The 23,224-nt window shown below is 41.5% G+C and overlaps 1 protein-coding gene across 2 annotated transcripts in view; it reads left to right on the top strand.

Annotated features, from left to right (window-relative positions):
* Positions 1-1,891: 1,891 nt before the first annotated feature.
* AGMO (alkylglycerol monooxygenase) overlaps positions 1,892-23,224 on the top strand; it is a 136,071-nt gene continuing 114,738 nt past the window's right edge. Inside the window, exons 1-3 of one of the 2 annotated variants that reach the window (XM_080974961.1) lie at positions 1,892-2,073; positions 7,423-7,550; positions 14,773-14,924. In XM_080974961.1, the coding sequence (XP_080831087.1) occupies positions 2,005-2,073; positions 7,423-7,550; positions 14,773-14,924 (349 nt within the window). In that variant the 5' untranslated portion in view covers positions 1,892-2,004. Of the gene's footprint in view, positions 2,074-2,967; positions 3,247-7,422; positions 7,551-14,772; positions 14,925-23,224 lie in introns of those variants that run through there. The other variant, XM_080974962.1, reaches the window with a different exon arrangement.

Here is a 23,224-nt window from a genome sequence, read left to right as displayed (position 1 = left end):
CAAGAAGCAAAGTTATTTCCTTTCACGTTGCCGTGTTGACAAACCTAATCTGGACTCAGATTAACAGTTGAGACAGCAAATGCAGTGATGAAACCATAATAGGGTACTTATTATTTAGCACAAGGTCTACTTACATGGCAGCACATCAAAGAATTGTACCTGCTTCTGGATTAAATTCCTATTGCTTCCTGGCATGACAGCAAGCAAGAGGAGCAAGACGCAACATCAAAGCGCTATAAAATAAGGAACATGTTGTAAGATAGTAAGAAAATGATTGCATCAGAACATTAAACACTACTTTCTTAGGTCACTTTGACACAAGTGGTATTTTTGGGGCGGGATTCAATTGCATAGCATTACCAGCAGATTTCACAATCAAAGTAGATTTGGTGCTTTTGCAAAATAAACCCATTTACATTTTTAAAAATAAATAAATTAAAATACTTTTTGAAGTAAAGAAAGTGATGGGGAAATGCACTAGAAATTGTGCAATGAAAATGCTTGATGCAGTATCTTGACGCAGTGTGGTGTAGCGGTTAAGAGCGGTAGATTCGTAATCTGGGGAACCAGGTTCACGTCTCCGCTCCTCCACATGCAACTGCTGGGTGACCTTGGGCTTGTCACACTTCTCTGAAGTCTCTCAGCCCCACTCACCTCACAGAGTGTTTGTTGAGGGGGAGGAAGAGAAAGGAGAATGTTAGCTGCTTTGAGACTCCTTCGGGAAGTGATAAAGCGGGATATCAAATCCAAACTCTTCTTCTTCTCTTCTCCCACAAATCAGAACGAATGCTCAATAAACAGTGACGTTATATAACCCTCCCTGCAAGCTTCGTGCAAACAAATCGGAATGCTAAATAAACAGCAGTCTGGAAGTGACCTTAGAATACACTGTCTCTGTAATGTAACAAATTAAAGCTTTTTATGTTGTTATTGTTGCAGCTACGGTGCCTCTCAAAAACAAAACAAAACTGGCAACACTACAGTGTAACCCCATTTCTCTACTTTCTCTCTTTGTGTGGACAAGATGCAGCCATCTGTGGCAGACTTTAGGCTTCAAAATTTCAGCGGTGCCCTGTGCAACACCAAAATTTGGCACCCCTACCCCCACTTGCCTTCCATTGCTGGTCATTGTTGCAGCAACCGGCCCAGCGCAGGCAAATGTAATCAAGATCCAGGTGTATTGGGATGTGTGGATTGAGCACCCACAATTAGCATGTGAAGAGTTAACTAACCTGAAGGTATGGGGCAGTTATCATTTATTAAATTTGTATAGTAACAACGTCCCAAGTGTGAATTAGTATACAAATTTAATAAATAACAAGAAAGTCCTTATTGTCTTTAATCCTAGTCAATCAAAAAGTGTTGATGAAGTCAGGTGAATTCCTTTGTTAGGTGATGCCTGGTGGGGGATTAACCATTAGCGCTTCAAACCACTAGTGCAGGAATAGGCAAACTTGGCCCTCCAGCTGTTTTAGGACTACAACTCCCATCATCCCTGACCACTGGTCCTGTTAGCTAGGGATGATGAAAATTGTAGTCCCAAAACAGCTGGAGGGCCGAGTTTGCCTATGCCTGCACTAGTGCATCAAAATAGCTGCCCATTAGAATGCCAATAAATAAAGGAAGTGGAATCAGGGGAGACAGGGCCAGGAAATGCTTGCATATTAAAAAAAAATGTAGTATAAACACTAACAATTGGGAAACACTTGCCTGCCAGCAGTCCAATGGGAGAGCAGCCTTTACCAAAGGTGTTGTGGACTTTGAAGATGTACAAACTCAGGGCGATAAGGAGAAACAAGCTAAGAGGAAGGCACGCTTGGCAAAACCTCACCCTGATCAACTCCCACCCAGAAAACTATGTCCCCACTGTGGAAGGACGTGTGGATCAGAATTGGCCTCCACAGTCAGTCACAGACTCACTGTTAAGACTGTTTCCATGGAAGACAATCTTACTCGGCTAGGAGGATCGCCAAAGAAGTAGAATTATGTTCCTGGAAGGCCAACATGGATGGCAGAACAAAAAGTGATGCTGATGCTGCGAGGATAAGAAAAGCAGACTGCAAAGTTGTTCAGGTGTGTCAGATAAGCGTGCCTAGTTACGCCGGAGGGGAAAGCGAGGGTGGCGACCAACTTTCGTAACGAGATAAAAAAAATCCTTCCAGTAGCACCTTTAAGACCAACTAAGTTAGTTCTTGGTATGAGCTTTCGTGTGCAAGCACACTTCTTCAGATACACCTATAGGTAGATCGGCGATCTATAGGTAGATCGGCTACCTATCTGTAACTGTTTCGTAACGAGAGACACTGAGGCGGGGAGGAGGCGGTGGTTCGAGAGCAGCCCCTCAACTTATGGGTCACGCGCCGCAGCCCTGCTTCCAGAAGCCGCAGAGCTCGCTTAACTCGCGCAGCTCGTCGATCTACTTCCCTCAGGTTCCAGTTACAGATGGGTAGCCGTGTTGGTCTGCCATAGTCGAAATAAAAAAATTCCTTCCTGTAGCACCTTAAAGACCAACTAAGTTAGTTCTTGGTATAAGCTTTCGTGTGCATGCACACTTCTTCAGATACACTGAAACAGAAGTTACCAGATCCTTCTATATATTGAGAAGGTGGGGAGGGGTATTACTTAGAAGGGTGGTGGGAATCCCACTACCCTTCTAAGTAATACCCCTCCCCACCTTCTCAATATATAGAAGGATCTGGTAACTTCTGTTTCAGTGTATCTGAAGAAGTGTGCATGCACACGAAAGCTTATACCAAGAACTAACTTAGTTGGTCTTTAAGGTGCTACAGGAAGGAATTTTTTTATTCCCTCAGGTTGTTTGCCTAAACGGCTGGCGCAGGGCCCCGGCTGGCAGCGCGCCGGCCACGGCCTTGAAACTAACCCAAAAGGCTAGCGAGGAAAGACGGAGCGAGCGCTGCTCTCGCTCTCGCTCTCGCTCTCGCTCTCCTCCCCACCCCGGAGAAGTTGAACTTTCCCCGAAGAAGGGCGCGCCGGGCTAATATCCTCTCTGCTCTTCGCCTTGGGCTCGCGCCTCTCCTCAGGAGGGAAAAAAAAGGCGGTCGGCGTCGTTGTCAGCAGCAGCTGCACAAACAAGGCGAGCGCAGCCAAGCCATGGCGGCTTCTTCGCCCGCCGCCCCTCAGCGGGCGCTCACCGCCTCCCAGCAGCTCCGCGGCCTCTTCTACGCCCTCACGCCCAACGAGAGCTCCTTCTGCGCCCTCGAGGAGGTGCCCAATTACACGGACAAGGTGAGCCAAGCGCAGCTCGGAGGAGGAGGAGGAGGCGGAGGCGGCGGCCTTGGCCTCGCTCGGCTTTTTTTACCTGAGGGGGATTTCCTGCTGCCCATCTGCTCCCTCCCCTCCACCAACAATGCACGAACCCGAGGAAGCAACCTGTGCTTTGGGCTGTGGAACACACGTCGTGGAAAGGGCTCTTGGGCTGCCATAGAGAAGCCCAGGGTTGAGTTTTACCTCAGGGTGAGGAGAAAAAAAGGCTCGTTTGGGGGGAAGTGTTGGCGGAGCTGTTCTGTTTCTTGTGGGGCAGCCCTGGGTGGTGTAAACAAAAATTGCCCTTTTCCCTTATGGGGTATCCAAGAGCCCATATAGAGTCCTTACATAGGTTCCCTATTGGTAGGAGAAGATAACAGAGGCCAAGCAGAGAATATTGAGAAGCAAAGCAGCTAGTAAGCCTGATCTTTATTGAACTGTTGCAACAGGGTGCTCCCCTCACTCGCAGGAGAGGAAGAGGAACCCAGAACAATGGCGCGCAAGGCCTTATAAAGACTTTTGAAATTGCCACTCTGTAGATCAAGACCACCCCCAGAAACATCATACATACATCACAGAAGGGGTGTAATCTAAGACCACCCCCTCAGATACATCATACTTCCATCACAGAAAAAACGGTCTAAACAGAAATTTGAATGCTGTTTTTCGCCTGTCTGGCAGGTTACTTGATTGGATTGCCTGTGGAGCCTGGCCAGTCTTTTGTAATGTTAAATATTTAGTGGTCCAGGTCACAGGCTCACACCCTATTCATATCTTAAATGTGCCCTTGAGACAGGATTTGTGAGGAAAGAGACAATGGGGAGGTTTCCCACTTCGACCTTGCAGAGAAAACATTTGCTCAGTTTAGGAATCAAAATGGTTCCAGGTCGGTCTTCCTGTGCTGATCTATGTACGTGCTTGGTTGGTACACTTATGAACATTACCATATATCTAAGACCTCAAAATTCCTATTACATGGAGCCCTAGGAGCCAGGGGGCCGGGGTGTCTTCGCCCCCAATAAAATATTTGAGCCCTCCACTCCAATTAATGGACATCGGCAGCACCATTTTCCTAGAAAAAGAAGGGCCAGATTTCATAGAATCATAGAATCATAGAGTTGGAAGAGACCACAAGGGCCATCGAGTCCAACCCCCTGCCAAGCAGGAAACACCATCAGAGCACTCCTGACATATGGTTGTCAAGCCTCTGCTTTAAAGACCTCCAAAGAAGGAGACTCCACCACACTCCTTGGCAGCAAATTCCACTGTTGAACAGGTCTTACTGTCAGGAAGTTCTTCCTAATGTTTAGGTGGAATCTTCTTTCTTGTAGTTTGGATCCATTGCTCCGTGTCCGCTTCTCTGGAGCAGCAGAAAACAACCTTTCTCCCTCCTCTATGTGACATCCTTTTATATATTTGAACATGGCTATCATATCACCCCTTAACCTCCTCTTCTCCAGGCTAAACATGCCCAGCTCCCTTAGCCGTTCCTCATAAGGCATCGTTTCCAGGCCTTTGACCATTTTGGTTGCCCTCCTCTGGACACGTTCCAGTTTGTCAGTGTCCTTCTTGAACTGTGGTGCCCAGAACTGGACACAGTACTCCAGGTGAGGTCTGACCAGAGCAGAATACAGTGGCACTATTACTTCCCTTGATCTAGATGCTATACTCCTACTGATGCAGCCCAGAATTGCATTGGCTTTTTTAGCTGCCGCGTCACACTGTTGGCTCATGTCAAGTTTGTGGTCAACCAAGACTCCTAGATCCTTTTCACATGTACTGCTCTCAAGCCAGGTGTCACCCATCTTGTATTTGTGCATCTCATTTTTTTTGCCCAAGTGCAATACTTTACGTTTCTCCCTGTTAAAATTCATCTTGTTTGTTTTGGCCCAGTTCTCTAATCTGTCAAGGTCATTTTGAAGTGTGATCCTGTCCTCTGGGGTGTTAGCCACCCCTCCCAGTTTGGTGTCATCTGCAAATTTGATCAGGATGCCCTTGAGTCCATCATCCAAGTCGTTGATAAAGATGTTGAATAAGACTGGGCCCTTGTTCCCTTAGAATGACAATGGCGCCCACCAGAAAAAATGGCGACCACTGGAAAAAAGTTCTTGGCATTGCTGTTCATATGGTTCTTATATATTTTTCAGGGTGGGGATTACCTGCCTCCCCCCAGTATTTTATTCAAGTTGGCCCCCCTGCCTATGGTACACACTTTGCATGTAAAAAGGCCCCAGGTTCAGTCCTCAGCATCTGCAGGTAGGGACTGGGAGAGACTCCCATGTCCGAAACATTGGACCAGGGAAGCATGGGGGTAGTCAGGATTTTTGTTGGGGAAGACAGTCGGGTCACCCTCTAAAGTTGATGACGTTTTGTGGGGAAATTACAGGTAAAAAAAATACCCCCCTCCCAGTACGGGGGGGGGGGGGCATGCGTTGGTTGGTTGGGGGAAAACCTCAGTTGATTGAATACTTTCAATGCTTTTCAATAGCTTCGCCCATGCTAGGCAGCCCACTGTTCTGACTGGGCCTAAGGCAGCTTCCTGTGTTCCTGGCCCTGACTGTGGCCTGAAATGAATTGGAGCTTAACGTTGCAGGGAGCTGGTTGGCACCAGGTTTCAATAAGAATGATACAGGAAATTCTGAGGAAGCCCAAATAAAAAGGGGAAACAAATATGGACTGGCATTTTAATACCAAGTGTTGGGTGAATGATTGGGGGAAAGTATCTATTACTGTTTACCTGGCCTTTACCCCAAGGTCCCAGGAGGGGCTACAATTAAAACACAACATTAAAAATACTTTAAAACAACTTACAAGCACAGAAATAAGGTAGGTCCTAAAATATTTATATCTCAAGTGTCAAAAGCCTGAGTAAAGTGGAGCACCCAGGCTCCCACAATAAGCACACATACCTGGGCAAGTCTCATTGAATTCAATTATTTGTATTCAGTTAATCTTTACTTGGAGTAGACCCACTGAAATTAATGGGCCTAAGTCATGACCATTAATTTCAGTGGGTCTGCTCTAAATAAAAGTTAGTTCAATAGGACTAGCCCACCCATAGGATCAGACTATTAGCTTGCTCTCTCATCTCACTATATCATTTATCTATCCCAGTCCTAGTTCTGGAATGGCATTCTGCAATGGGGATTCAGTTTCTCTGTGATGGGAGGAGAACACAAAATCTTAAAGGGTAAAGGCTTGGGAAAGTTCCCTGTCTGAGATCTTGGAAAGCTGCTGCTACAGTGGGTGAGCTGGATTAATGGCCTATTTGTAAATTCAAACCTGCTTTTCCAGGGTTCTTGGTCACTAGAAAATGTGATATATATGAATTGTAAGATCTACACACACATTGTATTGAGTGTGTGGCGGTTGGGAGTAATAGCATCATGTGTGATCCTCCTCTCCTCACCCGCACATGTGAAAAGTGCTAGAATGAGATTTGGATCTGGGAACATAAATTCTACATCTGCTATGAACTTTTATGGAAAATTAGATCCCTGAGTCTACTCAGCCTCATCAATATAGCTTGCAGTGTGGAATAACTGCGGTACCGATGAACTACCAGCTCTAAATACAGTTGATTCAGAAACAATACACTGATAAAGTCTTTTGCTGCAGAAGAGTTTTTAACAGTGTAAAACAGAAGCAAGGGCAGACTTACTCAATGTAACAATGGAGAAATTTCCCAGAAGGCAATTTTCAGTTTATTTTCCCTTTCACCGTGCTAAATGGCATTTTTCATACAAGTTTTTTTATATATATATTCTAATTTCATGGATCGGTCAGAAGAACACAATACCTATATTTTCTTGAAAGCTCATATGTTTTTAAAATACAATTTTCTTCATAAATGTCATGTTCAAGTTAGGATTGGTTTCACACCTTCAGACACTTCACTTGATCTCCTGTCTCTTGATGACTCAGCTATATGTGTGGATTGTCTGTACTGAAAATAAATACGGTACATTGTTACTGAGTTTTTTATGTAATACAAAATTAAAAAATCAACCAACAGCAATATTCTTGCAAAACTGCAATATGCAGATGAGATGATAGCGAAAATAATGTGTTTTCAAGTATAAATCTTTACTAGAAAATAAGCACTCTGTCGTCTTTTATTGTTGACTATCTTGTTTTTGTGTTTCTTTTTCATTTTAGGCAACTCCATGGTTCCTTACCCTGATTTTCCTAGAGTTTATTGTTAAGTGGGCTCAGGAGGGATCATCAGCTCGGGTCAATGACACCATAGCATCTTTCTCTGCAGGGATCCTGTCTCGACTTCCAGAGTGAGTCCTCTCAGTTGCGTGGTTTGGCTGATTCATGTTTAGGGGAAAATAATCCCCTATGGCAAATACTAGCTTTCACTAACACAGAAAAGCTAGTAGGTTGGGTTGGTTGTGAAAGTGCAGTGTGAAATTGAAGGCATTTAGCTTCTCCTCCTGCTGCCACTGCACTGCAGGGAAACAGTTGGTGTTACCTCCAAAGCTAGGCTTGTGGTTTATTCTCCCCTCGTTGTAAGCTAAGAACAGACCTTGGCTACTGCTCATACAGCAACAATGAGCCTGGGTTTGAATGTAATGTTAAGCCAGACCATGGTTTGCTTCTTGGCAGTGCAGCAGCACCAGGAGTGTGGAAGGAGCGAAGCACCTACTGCTTAAGCAGTGAGCACATTAAACCATTATTTTATTATGGGTTAATGTAACATACAAACTAGGCCACTGAGGCATGCAGCTGTTAATACAATATGTAGTTTTGCAGGAACTGGTTTTCCACATCTGCATCTGAAAGTATTTGTAAACGACTAAATAGACTAGACTAAATCAGGGGTTGATAACCTTTTTGGACCATTGGGCACATTTTGAATTTTGAGAAAGTGCTGTGAGTGCCAGTCACAACATGGCTATCGTGGAGGACATAGCATAACACAAAATGGCTGCCATGGGGGATCCATCATTGTTGCTGGAAGCTCCTGTGGTTGCAAAGGTGAGGACTGCTTTTTATCAACTTTGGCTACAATGAACCATGCATTGGTATCCTCGAGACTATATTACTGTAATAGTCTATGTGGGGCTTCCCTTAATATTTGAAGCTGCTGGGTTGCTGAGTGATGTGTCTGGCCATGGCCATGTAACACCATTGTTAACAGAACTACACCAGTGTCCAGATTTGCAACTGACCCTAGTTTAAGGTTTAGATATTAACTTAAAAGACCCTAAATAACTAGGGCCTGGGTTATCTGAGCAAACACCTTCTCCAACACATATCTGTCCAGTCACTAAGTTCATCCACAGAGGCCTCCTGTTGGAGCACAGCCTGCAGACATCCATCTGGCATTAATGATGAAGAGGGATTTCTCTGTGATGGTATTGACTTCTGGAATGGTCTCGCTCTAGAAATAAAGCATGCACCAACAGTAATGCAGTTCTGGCATGTGCTGAAAGCTTTCTTTCTTTCTTTCTTTCTTTCTTTCTTTCTTTCTTTAAATTTTTTTTATTCAAAGTTATAACAAAACATATTTTCCAAAAACATATCCTTATTCCCCCCCCCATTTTCCCTCCCCTCCCCCCACAAAACCCCCCACCCCCACCCCACCCCCCGACTTCCCTCAGTTCCAGTCTTTGGTTTCTCCAATAATGCTATTTTCTGCATGTTACAGAGTTGTATAGATCCTCCAACTGTTTAGCTAATTATTATCAATAAAAAAAAAAATGTGGATGTTCATTCAAAACCTGCCAAGGAGTCCAGTTCGCTTTGTTGCGTCTTCAAATACTTTGTGAAAGGTTCCCATTCATCCTTAAAGTCACAGTTATCCTTGTCCCGTAGCTTATGTGTCAATTTTGCCAGTTCTGCATAGTCCATCAGTGCTGAAAGCTTTCTGAAGGAATCCATTCCATTGTCAAACAGATCTTATTGTCAGAAAGTCCTGATGGTTAGTTAGAATCTCCTTTCTTGTAACTTGAATCCATTGGTTTGGTTCCTAGTCTCCAGAGCAGAAGGAAACAAGCTTGTTGTCCCTTACATGTGTGACAACTCTTTAAACATTTGAAGATGACTATCATTTCTCTACTCAGCCTCCTCTTTTCCAGGTTAATAATAATAATAATAATTTATTATTTATACCCTGCCCATCTGGCTGGGCTTCCCCAGCCACTCTGGGTGGCTTTCAACAAAATATTAAAATACAGCAATGTTAACACACCCACCTCCCTCAACCATTCCCTCCTAAGGCTTGATCATCTTGGTTGCCTTCCTCTGCGCACGTTCCACATGCTGCTTCGTTAAAATTAGGTACTACTACTTTAGTTCATAGTCGACTTTACATCTGAACCAACAAATTGATTTGTGCTTGGTAAGCGCAAGTCATAGTTTGGTGCATGGAACCTATGGCCCTGCAGTTGTTCTTGGACTCCAGCTTCCTTCAGCCCCAGCCAGCATGGCCAATGGTTAGGGATCATGGTAGTTGTAGCCCAGCAACATCTGGAGGACCAGAAGTTCCCCATCCCTTTATTAAACAGTTGACCAAACATTATCCATTGTTCTAGATGAGTTATGAATAGCAGAGGGGAAAAGCTAACAGGATTAAAAATTAAAACATTCCTTTGTCATTTTTTATCCTAAAAAGCAAGCAAACAAAAAATAGTAAGTTCCTTCCATTAGAGCTTCAGGCAGCCTTTCCCCCCCAACAAATACATAGTAAGGAAGTTTGACAGAAACTGTTAAAATAATATTTCAGCAGAGCTCACTGTATCTGGGGAAATAGTAGTGTAAATCATTAACAGCTGAGGGTTAGATTAACGCACTATTGATGATATCCTCTCCTAGGGACTAATTTTCATCTTCTCGGCTAACAGGAGAAAGTTTCCCACTTCCTTGGAAAGCATGTGATTAGTATTAAAATGGTGACTTGCAATACATCAAACCTGTAGTTGGAACAGATCTTCAGGCATATAATAAGAATACCTTTTTAGTTGCTGTGAAGAAATTTGAAGCCAGGGATTTAAAATTTAAGTATGTAATGCAACTTTTAAATTCTCTCAAAAGGAGGAAGAATATTGCGGCTTCAATCCTAAAAACTTTTAGTAAGTAAGGTCTATTGCACACAGTGGGACTTGCTTCCAAGTAAGAATTGATCAAAAACAAGGATAGTAAATTGCTTAAGGATAATTTAAGAGACATTTAAAATTCATGTAAATGTAAAGCTTTAAACTTTTTAAAAATCACTTTAGAAATGGAAACGGGATTGAGACATTAAAGCTCATTTCTTGGGAATAAGTCTCGCTGAACTCAAGGGAGCTGTTCCCTTCTGTAAGTAGATGGTTCTGAAAACCTTGACACTAAAAAATAAATTACAAATAAAACTTGCCTAAAATCTTGAAAAGTTTTCAGTGAACCAAGCAAAACAATACTCATTTCTCTGGAAATAACTACCGGTATATATATGCTAGATATGAATATCACCTACAGTTCATGCATTATTTCTTATATTGGTTCATTTCCCCCCATGAAATTAAGAACTACAAGTAAATGTTCACAATAACATTTTGGTAAATGTGATGTGTTTATGTATATATTTTCTTGTATTCAGATCCTAAACTCACCTTATTTATTTGAAAGGAATGAACTTCCATGGAAAAATAAAGGATTGCAGCCTGCAATGAAGTATCAGAAAATACTTTTCAGTTGGTTTGCCAATATTCTTTTGTATTTAGGCTGTACACTTAATATTGTTTCTTTTTAGCCATGCCTGCAATGAAGATTTCCAGAACAAGATATAGTTAATCCTGTCAACTTAATATAACTCTCCACACTGTATTGACTACAAAAAGAGGGGAAATTCCTATTGGAATTTTTATTATGTGTGATTCTACATCTTCCTTTGTTGATAACCTTTAAAATTATGCAGCTGTTTCATATTCATTTTTTAAATAGCTGAAAGTCATTTAACCTATAAGGGCTGCAATTCTTTATACACTTACCATTGAAAACAATGATACATATTTTTGTGTTGGTTGGAGCTTTTCTTTATTTTTAACGGAAACAGCACAGATTTAAAATAACAATAAGCAAGCGTTTACTAGGCTCTGCTAATAATATTCAAAACTCTGCCATTTTTGTGAATTGCTCTTAGCCTAAGGTTGCTTCATAGCCAGTTTTGCATATTGAGGGTAGAAGTGGATCATATTTGCCTTCCTGAGCGAAGTCAGGGAATAGAACTCCCACTCCTTCCTTCCCCTTTCCGCCACCTTGCGGAAAGTTTGGCTTTGTATTGGAGTGTGAAAAGGGAGAAAAAGCCTTGACTCTAGCATGTCAAGCATATTTCAACTCGATTTGTGTCAACTCTAATAAGTTGGTTGACAGAGTAATAAATTGGTTGTCAGCTCGAGAGCTGGCAACTGTCCAAAAAATAAAAAGGGGATTTCAGATTGCAGGCAAGCTCTTTTCCTTTTTCAACCTGAGGTTTCCAAAGGCTGCTGCTTTTCCCTCCTTTTTCATAGAGAAAACATTAGGAAATCTTGTTGTTTTACTTTTTCTAGTCGTTTTCCCATTGAGAAATGTAAATTTCAATTTTAAAGTAAGTCTGTAGACTTAGTTACGGTGTGTGCGGGTGACTTCTCAGCAATTTCTGTGAAATATGCGTGGTGTGGCCAGCTTGTATCTTTGTAAACCACATTGAGGTTTTTGTTTTTTTTTTTACAATCAGGTGCTGTATACATTTTATTAAATAAATATTTCCCTTGCGCTGAGGAATGCTCCCTGTTGTTATTAGACAAGAACAGTGTGTTTGTTTTTGCGTTTGTTTGTTTGTTTGTGTGTGTGTGAGAGAGAGAGAGAGCAAGAGCAAGAGCGAGATTTTGCTTCATAATCAGAACCAGCAGAACATACATAGCTGCTCATGGTAAGCATAAGGTGGTAAAGGCTGGCTGTCTTTCTAATTTTGTGTTATTCCATGCTCCCCATGGCAGCCATTTTGTGCCCCACAGCAGACACAAGATTCACAATGTGCACACTTAATCCAAAAAGGTTGGCGACCCTTGTTATAAGCAGATTTCCTATCTCATATTTTATTTGTGTCATATCTTCTGGATTTTAGTCTTTGAAGATCCAATGTTTCCTAGTAGCTCCCTTTCCTTTATTCCACAAAAATAGACAGCAATTTATGGATTTTTCACACATTATTTATCTAACCTTTTGCAGAATTGCATATAAGGCAACATTACTCCAAAATAGGTAGAAATTAAAGCCAAGTTGGAATGTTAGTGAATTTTCCTACTATTTTGCAATGAAAATTTGTCAGAGCTTCTGATTATAATCATCTTTCTTGGAGCAAGTGCCATTTACGTAAAAGAGTTTAGTTTCAGGTAAGTAATCAGCTTAATTAACCTCCATTTTTTTCTTGAAACCCTCATTGAAGGGGGGAGTGGAAGGTTTTTTGTTTTGGGGGAAAAAAAGAGTAAGCATTAAATAACTGCTAGGTTGATGACTTTCATAAAATATTATACAAAAAGACATAAGTAACTGCTGATGCTTTTTGTGATACAATCAATTATTCTTACAATTCTAGCTATTATGTTTCATTTTTTGGTAATCCAACGATGAATGAAAAATATGCAGAATTTACTTGCGTGACTTTTAAAACGAAAACAAAATCATTTCTTTGCAGTTAGTCTGAATTTTACACTCTGGCTACAACCCATGGAAAAAAGGACTCAAGGGCAAAATGAAAGTTCATAAAAATGGAGGAAACGTATCTGTTCATATTTCTGGATATGCTGCAAAAGCATTACATTTCTTTTATTAACAAGGCCAAAGTGAGAAAACAGTATCCAGTGGCCACAATCCAACACAGAGTCAGGCACTCTTAAGCCCTTTTGATTCAGTAGGGCTTAAGTCCATGTAACTATTCACTGGATAGTGGCCAATAAATGATAACATTGTGTTGCTGGATCCCCCCCTTTTTTTTCATTTCCTGGGCAGTGAAATGATGTTGAGAATACTTTTTTTTTTTTTTTTGTTCCCTTTAGACTAGCATTGGTTCTCTTCTTGCCAGTTGTCTGTATGATTAAGAATTTAAGCTAAGACTTGCAAATGCCGCATGCTATAAATTGTAAAAATATGGTTGGTCATATAAAATCATCTTTAACAATATCTGAAGAACAGGACTCTTATGAAAATTAAACATCTTCCAGGTGTTTTGCCTTAGAAAATGGCAGGTTCACCTACCATTGAAAGTTGCATGGAAATTCTCGGTCCATCAACTGCCAAAGTGAAGTTAAACAGATATCTTGAGTGGAAAATCAGGACAGCTGTTGGAGGGCTATGAGTGAGGCACAGGTGGACTATGACAGCCAGAGGTGAAAGAGGGTCCTCTCATACTCTTTCTGAATTCTTTTTGGCTTTTGGAATTGTAACCAGGAAACATTGCCAATGCATTTCCCAAATAATAGTTTAGTGTTAACACACTTTGATCATAGTGATTGTTTGTAGCTAGAGGAATCAGGTGCGCAGAGCCTTACAGGTAATTTTGGGTCAGTTTAAGACTCCAGCACCACAATAGCAGCAATCTAATATGCTAACTGCACTTATTTGTCTTGTTTGTCATTTTTTGACTCTTTAATGTTGCCTCTGCTCATTGGGCCACTGCTTCTGTAGATTCAGTTTCATAGGGCCCTGTTGATTTGATTTTGAATAATTTATCTTCACTTTTTTTGCATTCCTTATGAATTTGTGTTTATTGCTTCAGCAAGTGTTCTTTCACTGTTTTTCTACAACATTTATTTATTTACTGAATTTATATCCTGCGTTTCCTCCTGAAGGAGCCCTGGGTGGAAAACAGATCCTCAAGTTAAAAACAAAAACATTCTTATTCAGTTAAAACATTCTAAAAACAAGTACAGTTTAAAAAGTACTCCATCAAATGATCTCAGGGAGGAGCAGTATTCTTCAGCCACCAAATACTGGAATGTTTTCAAATTCCTCCTGAGCATTAATAATGATGGAGACCTACAACTCAATAGGGAGGGCATTCCACAAATGGGGAACTATCCCTGAAAAAGTGATGCAGGTGGCAGCACTGCCCAAAAGGCCTCACTTGTTGATTGTGGAGTTTGAAATGGTTGAGAGGAATCTTTTAGGTACTTGGGTCCCAAGCCATTTAGAGCTTTATATGTCTCATTTGTCACTGCCTCCACATACTTGTCCAACACAGCCTTTTCTTATTCTGACGGAATGGAAAGAGAGAGCTACGTATCATAGGCATACTGATAACATCACCCTCCAAGTCCCTATATGACTGTGTCCAATAGTTTCATATGATGTTAAATAGCACACAAGACTGAATGGACCCTTGATGGATTCTGAAAGGCATGGAGTCAAGCAACAATCTCCTAATATGGAGTAAGCCATATTCATCTAGCTTTTGAGTAAATTTCTTCTGAATAAATGTGCACAGAATTGGGCTGCATGTTGAACTCAGAAATTTTCTTCTGAACTATGCCTTCCAAATTTCAGAACTTTGTTTATAACCACTGAGCTGGCAATATACATCTATGTGTGGGACAACTACAGACTTCTGGAACTGCCATGGGACTCACCGTGGACATGGTATTTGACATTCCTTGGAGTAGATTTTGGTTACTACTGGTTCCACCGTATGGCTCATGGTAAGACTTGTTTTGTTTTTTGATTTCTTGTATATTTTTTACTTGTTTTCTCAGTTGATGCTGCTCTCAGAAGATTGCATCTGACTTCACTCTTAGGGAAACGCCAATACATTTTTGAAACTTTTCACTGGAAAACTGAGAGCAGTGTGGCCTTTTTGTGAGTGTGTTCAATTTGAAGGTTTATTTTTTTTCTTGAGTTAGGAAGCTGGGGTACCCAGTATGCTTCTGATTGCCTGGTACCCATGCTGTTGTCAAGAAATCTCTTCCCCTTACCGCCACCAGTCTTTCGAACAAATTTGAAGTTAAATATTTTACTCTCTTTAATTAGCAAGGCAAAGATGAATGAACATATATATACACACATGAAATTAATTTAAAAATGAAAAAGATTGTCAGCCTTCCTGAAGCATGAAAGGTAGGGGCTAAAACTGAATGGTCGTATAAACATTTAATTTGCTGTTATATATGTTTGTATTTTAAATACTAGCAGTCACCTTTAAAGTCCAAAATGGCCTGGGGTGAGGTGGAACATATGAACTTACATGTACTTTAAGATTTGCTCTCTGGCTCATCCATTCACAAAGATCTGATTGGTAGTTATCAGAAATGGGGTCTTCTCCTTGGTGACATCACAGTTATGAAATTCTCTTCCCATGAAGATCTAACAAATGCCCTTTCTTCCCTTTCTTATACAGGTGCTTTGAAACTTCTATTTTTTTGAAAAAATATTTGCTTTTTTACCTTGTTTTTTAATACCTCTGTGCATTTCTATTGTGTTGTTTGATTTCCAGCATTGATTAATTTGTTTCTTTAAATGTAAGCTGTTCCAAAACATTGGTTTGAGAAAGAAGGTATAAATTATTTAATAATTTTAGGCCAACATGCCTAAAATTAGTAGGGGACCCCTTTTGGGATTAGCGTGAACTTTTGCATTTCCTTCAAATGATAGGAAATAGAGATTTCTGTTCAAAGGGGAAACATTCCTAAATCCTCAGATATGTGGAAAACATTGCTGCAGACTTAAAAACTATAAGGACAGGTAGGAAATTATGATGGGCTGTTGAACTGAGTGGAAGGGTGGGGTGGCTCCTGCCGCTGATGAGAACACTTGTGATGGAAAAAGGAATGGGGTCAGAATCGGGCTAGAACAATGCTGGGAGGGTTTTTGAATTAAGCAGCAGAGGAAGGAGGCAATCGGACATACAGCAATCCTATGGGGAGGAACTCCAGACTTCATTTAGAGAGAGGGGTGGGTGGGAGATGAGGAAGTGCATGGGAGATGAGACAATGCTAAGGGGAGGGAATATTCATCATAAGGGGTAGCCAAATTCTTTGTGTGGGTGTGAGAGAGATGGGGAATATTTTTCATCAACAACAACATTAACTGTATTGGCAGCACTAAGATGTCCATGATTTCCATTATGAAAAGCTATTATAATACATCTCATCCTGAGCACCTAATCCTATCCACCAAATTTGCATTGATAGAGAGGAAAAGAAAATCTGTTCACTTCTGTTTGGGGGGGGAGAACAATTGCCCTTTAAGAGAACACTGTTGAACTCTTATTTTTAAATTATAATTAGACCATTTCATTGCAGGCAATAGTATTTTTAAGGTTCAAACTACATGTGACACTCGGTTGCATGATTCTTTCCCCAGATGATTTGTTTCTTTAATGCAAAGCAGCTTTGGAGGAGGCTGTGATCAAGAGCGGGGAGAACAGTAGGGGGGTTGTTTTAACTCCTATCCTTCCTGCCATTAGTCTGCTGAAAATCCTCCCCCCAGCTGCTTTCCCACCTGTGGGGAGAAAAGAGATTAGGTCCTGTCAGGGAAAGAAGCACACAACTGTGTGGTGACAGGATGCATGCATGGTTCATTCTGAAACAGCCTGCTCACTACTACACTGGATGGGTGCCAATTCAGCAAGGTACAAGAATCTCGTGCCATAATAGCCACACAGAATAGAGAATTGTCAAGGGAACATCTTTACACTATGGCTGAGGAAACTATCTAGTTCTGTTCTCTAGAAGTGCTCTATTTTGGGCAGTTGTATAGGTAGAGGACCATTGTCTTGCTAGTGATTAAACTAGCAAGCGAAGTGGAAAAACAGCAGTGAAAAGGAGGTTACTAGTCAGTTTGGGGCATCCGGTACCATGTGGGATTGGCAAGATACAGTAATGGCTACTTGTGTTTTGCAAACTTTCAAAGGACTCAGGAGCGCAATGCCTCCCTGCCTCTTTAATGACAAGCCATTCCGTGTGAGGCTCTTGAAGAGGAGCAATGTAAACTAAAATTAATGTTACACTAAACATATATTATTAGTAACTTTTTTTTTGTAATTTGCTTTCAGCTTAAAAAACAACAACCAGAAAAGAGACTTCAAAAATGTATTAGAAAGTGCCTTTGAACATGTGAGCCATTGGGAAACTTTTAATAGATGGCTTTTCAAATTTTAGCAGACCCAACTACAGCGGTACCTCAGGATGCGAACAGGATCTGTTCCGGAGCCCCATTCACATCCTGAAGTGAACGCAACCTGCGTCTGCGCATGAGCAGGCCATGTTTTGCCGCTTCCGTGCATGCGCGTGACATCATTTTGTCCGTCTGCACATATGCGCGCGCGAAACCTGGAAGTAACACACTCCGTTACTTCGGGTCACCGCGGAGCACAACCCGAAAATACTTAACTTGAAGCACATTTATCCCGAGGTATGACTGTATTTTAACATTACTAATTCTGAGGCTTTTAAAAAAGGTGGGAAAGCTTTCTGTAGAAGGTGACAGTATAAGGTTTCTCATCTACTGTAGTTACCTTGTTTGTTTTACATATATTTTGCTTGGTTAATTACAAATACAGTATGTGATGTCTTTTCCCAGTGGCTAAAGGTTTTTATTTTCATTTTAAAGGTGCCAAAATGCTTTTTAGTTCAAGAATGGCAGTGCTTTCCCCAGGATACTGGAGTGTTTTCTAGGTGATGCAAACACAAAAATGGATAAAACAGATTTATTCCTCTGCACTCTTCACTTTTAAAAATAGTCAGTGGAATGAATAGACCCATTCTGGTGTTTTCAGAATTGGTCTAAGGCCTATTGTCATGTTTCACCGTATGAATTAGACAAACTAATCTTCCCATAGTTGCCTGTGAGCAAATAAACTTTTGCAACATTACTGTGGAAAAATTCTAACCCATATGTGATGCTGTTAAAAGTCAACTTTTATTTGGCTATATCTGAATTTCCCAACCTGTAAGCCTCCTGATTTGTTAGGCTGTATTCGTAGGTCACATTTTCTGATCCTCTAACATTCAGAAATTTAAACCATAGTTTGAAAGATTGGGAAAGCGTCTTCTCATTAAAAGAGAGCATGTGTTGCGGTGGGGGCCAGCCAAGACACCCCTCTGTTGCCAGGTAGTTTGGGATGGTATAGCTCTGGCAGGGATTGGTAGCCTGAGTTGCTGGAGTAATTTTGATGTTACCAGATTGGGGGTGGGAACAGAGGTTTTTCAAACAGTGCTCGCAGCGATCTGCTTTCTCTTTTGCTGCATGCACCAGATCACCCGCCCTCCCTCCCTTAATTTGGGCCTTGTGCGTTGACCTTGCTATGCCTGTCATGGGGTCATCTGCCGTTGGGGCAGGGGCCCGGTAGGAATTTTGTCCCTTTGGCTGATTGGCTGGTGCCATTTGGTTTTTGCCTACTGCATAGCAAATCGTCACAACTTGTGAGGTTGAGGTTAGGCATTGGTTAAAATTGTTTGGAGGAGGGGTAAGGATTGCCTGTGCCTGCCCCTCCAATGCTGCTGATGCAAGGGAATTCCGTTAAAGGAATTCAGGGGCTTGCCATCCTTTCGTCCAAACAGCTGGAATTGGGTTCGGGCCGCGTAAGCCCCTGGGAGCATGCAGGGAGAAGCTGAGGGCCTGTGGCGCAGCTCCAGTTCTCCCCAACATTGTTTCCCCTCACTGACTTTTGCTGGAATCTGGAAGTCACTTCTGTCCCCAGACGGGGGGACAGATAGTCCTAATCAATGCCTAAGCAACCACTCACATCCATGTATGTTAATAAAGTTGTGGCCAAAATTATGCCAAAAACCTTAAACAAAAATTCTGTGTGAAGTGTGTGTTATTGGGGTGGGGGTGTCTTGGGGACCTTGACACGCAACAAGCACTATACTTACGTGTTGACACGCCCCCTTCCCTCCTATTATGCACTAAGCTTAATAGAATACTTTCTGGTTTGATCAAACCTCAATCCGCCATTATGTCTGGCAAGTTGTGATAAGAGTGACTCTTCCAAACTAGGAATCTACATGAGGAGCTCCATGTTGGGCAGAAGATTCTTGCATTGCAGAGCGTTGGACTAGATGACCCTCATGGTCCCTCCCAACTCTAAAAAGGTAAAGGACCCCTGACAGTTAACTCCGGTTGTGAATGACTGGGGTTACAGTGCTCATCTCGCTTTACTGGCTGAGGGAGCCGGCGTACAGCTTCCGGGTCATGTGCCAGAAGTAGCTTAGTCATGCTGGCCACATGATCTGGAAAAACTGTCTGCGGACAATGGAACACCGAAACCAGAGCAACACACGGAAACACTGTTTACCTTCCTGCCGGAGCAGTACCTATTTATCTACTTGCACTTTGACGTGCTTTTGACCTCCTAGGTTGGCAGGAGCTGGGACCAAACAACAGGAGCTGACCCTGTTGCAGGGATTTGAACTACTGACCTTCCGATTGGCAAGCCCAAGGCTCAGTGGTTTACACCACAGCGCCACCCATGTCTCCCACTCTTATAGTTCTATAATTCTGTGATTTTATAATCAAACAGTTTGGAGAAAATCACTCAAACTAAGAGGGCACCATGGCTGCTGTTTCAAGTGGTGGCAAAGTCAGCCTCCCACTTGGTATTTTTTGGTTCTGCTTTGTTTTTAACTAAAAGAAATTATTGGCCATTTAATCTTCCCCCACCAGAACATTTGGAAAATTCACTTTGCTAAAGTTGTGCTTTACAGGGAAATGGTGGACCCCAGAATGTGTGTTTGAGGGAGGAGATAATTTTAGCCTGACTTAAAATAATGTAACATTTATTTTAAAAAGTTGTATTAGTATCTGAATTGTCTGTGCTGAACTTTAAAACTTAGTTACATAATAAAATCAAATGTGTCGGTTGTATGGCCCTTGTAGTTTAAATGCATCACGTTAAACCACAATAAGAAGACTTCAGACTACTTATATTTATACTTACTGGCATCCCAGGGAAAAAGGTAAAGTTCAGTTTATAAAACCTGGGCAAATAAGGATGTAACTTTTTCTTTTCTCCCTTGGGCTAAATCTCAGCTGAAATAACTGACAATTTCTGGACTTGCAGGAGGAAATGATGAGCTAAGATAAATATCCAGATGTTTGCTGGCCAGATGGATAATGTTACATTTTGGAAGACAATGGTATACCTGTGTCTCCTGACAGGAAGTTGTAAACACACACAACCTTTTTATCTCTGTAGACTTGATGAAAGTTTGTCTCACTTTTTTAAAATATAAAAGTGTGCATTTTTTTATAACTAAACCTACAACAGTTCCAAATAAGAAATCCTTGCAGCATGGAGGCACAGCTTTAAAATGGTGGCTGCATCTGTCAAAATTAATTTAACACTTCTCTGTGCATTGATTTCAGTTCATGGGAGACTTGGCTTCGAGAAGTGCCTTTCCAGCATTAGGAAATAGGTGTGCCATCTTTTCCCAGGCTTCCTAGGGTCTATTCTCATGTTTCAGGTTATTTATGTCCAAAGCTGGAAACCTTGACTTTTCACCTGTCCACACCAATTCAGCCCCCCTTAATTGTTTGGTTACATTTCAATCAAATTATTGAAAGTAATATTAAAAAGTAATGGTTTGTATCCAAAGTTAGCCATACTCGTAATAGACCCATTGAAATGATTGAGCATGACTAATTTAGGCCCATTAATTTCAGTAGGTCTACTCTAAGTAATAGTTGAATACCACCCTATGTAAATGAGACGCAGGTGGCGTTGTGGTGTAAACCACTGAGCCTTGGGCTTGCCAATTGGAAGGCCAGCAGTTCAAATCCCCACAACAGGGTGAGCTCCCGTTGTTCAGTCCCAGCTCCTGCCAACCTAGCAGTTTGAAAGCACGTCAAAGTGCAAGTAGATAAATAGGTACCGCTCCAGCGGGAAGGTAACTGGCATTCCCGTGCATTGCTCTGGTTTTGCCAGAAGCGGCTTAGTCGTGCTGGCCACATAGCCCAGAAAAACTCTGCGGACAAACGTCGGCTCCCTTGGCCAGTAAAGCAAGATGAGCGCTGCAACTCCAGAGTCATTCGCGACTGGAGTTAACTGTCGGGGTCCTTTACTTTTACCTTTTACCCTATGTAAATTATTCAGCAGTGTAAACTCATATGAAGCTTCTCAACTCCTAGAGAGCCACATATGCTGTAGCCTGGATACATCCAGAAGGTGGAAAATAGCGTTGAGGTGAAATGGAGGGTGCTTTTTAAAAAACAGAAACAAAACAACAGACTCTTTAAAAAAGCGTCCCCTTTTGGTTAATTTCATGGGGTGGCTATGAATAGGATGAAGGTGTTTGCCGTTGCAGATTAAGGACTCTGTTTCTTGCCCTCAGTCTGTATTGATTTTGTGACATCAGGTATAGCCAGGTCTGGGGAGAGCCTTAGCTCAGTTGCAGAGTCATCTGTTCTGTCTGCAGAAGGTCCCAGATTCAATCCCTGGTATCTTCAGGTAGGGCTGGGAGAGACCCCTGTTTGAAATCATGGAGTGCCACTGCCAGTCAGAACTCAGCTAGATGGACCAGTGGTCCAATTAAGTACAAGGCATCTGCCTGTGTTGCTATGGTTAAGTGATTTAGTGATGTCATGCTGGGTATGGTAACCCTGATTGACTGGAATTGCATAGTCAGCAAGGAGGAGGAGGGGATTTTAAAAATTAGTGCCAAAACAGCAGCTGATTAAGGCTGTAAATGACGAGGAGCAAGGAATAGATGGAATGGTGCTATTTAAAATTGAATTATGTTTATAAACCACTTAGAGTTTTTTTTACAACTTAGCAGTATCCAATTTCTGTTAAATAAATATAAATAAATAGAAAAAAAACTTGGTATAGCACTGAAGAAGCTTAAAAATCCTACGGGTTGAATTTTCATGTCCCCCTCTAAATTGTTTTAAGGATAGGTCTGTAGAAAGCTTTTTGTTGAAACGGGGAGTTTCCAGCTCTTTAAAATGTGGCGCTATTCAGCTATTTTAATGGTTAAAGGCATGAGCACTTGCAATTGTACAAAGTGGCCTGTTTGCTCCCTTTGTCCTGGTCCCTTTGTAGTCAACCATCTCTCCCATGGGATTGAAGGGATATATCATCCTAACTCAAATTAAAAGGTGTCTCAGTTTGCTATTCTGGGCCACGTAGAAAAGTGTTGTTCATCTATTGCTAGTGAATGAGCATTGTGTCTCCAAACTATGCTTTGAGCTAATTACATTTTAGGCAAAACGCTGATTCAAATATGATTCTGCACCACTGAAAGAAAAGAGAGGGGGAAATTCAAGAGGAGGGGAAGGAAGAGAGAAGGTGCAGATGAACCTAAACAGTGCTTCTGATTCCCTTATCAGAATTAGATTGGGCAACATTATGCCTGCACTAGTCCTGGGTCACTGATTCCTCCTAGTTTCGCATCCTCCATTTTCTTCTTTTTATCCCATTCTTCTTTTTCTGCAATCCCAGAAGGATTGCAACATGTAGTCTAGGAAATACTGACTCTTGAATTGTTATCTGCTAACCAATAAAACAAGCACTATTTTGTGTCTGGTGTCCCACCACCTGTATTCTTTGAAGAGAAGCTAAGTATCATAAAATAATCAGAATATGTATTACAGTTGTATATACAGTGCATCGGATTTTGAGATTTCTTGCAGATTCCCTGATGCTTCTGTTAAACATGTGCTTGGCAAAAGTGGGGGGGCTACATTGAATCTCCCCCCGACAGCTACATTCTAGACAGTATCTGTAGATCAAAACGTATTTTAAAAATAATAAATCATAAATAAAATTGGTACTTGGTCAAGAGAAGATTATTATTCATATTACTTTTGTTTATCCCACATTTAGATAATACGGTATCTTGACTGATACCATCTTACTTGATAATATATTCCACCCGTCTAACAGCATACATTTCCTTATAAATATGGAATCACAGGATCATTTGTTTGCATGAATGTATGCACTATTCATATGCCCTTTCCCAAGACTAGCATGTACCAATGCAAAAAAAAGTTTTTCATT

The sequence above is a fragment of the Podarcis pityusensis genome, assembly GCF_964106645.2.
Source record: "Podarcis pityusensis genome assembly, chromosome: 12".
NCBI classification, from domain to species: domain Eukaryota; kingdom Metazoa; phylum Chordata; class Lepidosauria; order Squamata; family Lacertidae; genus Podarcis; species Podarcis pityusensis.
This window is presented reverse-complemented; position numbering and strand designations above follow the sequence as displayed.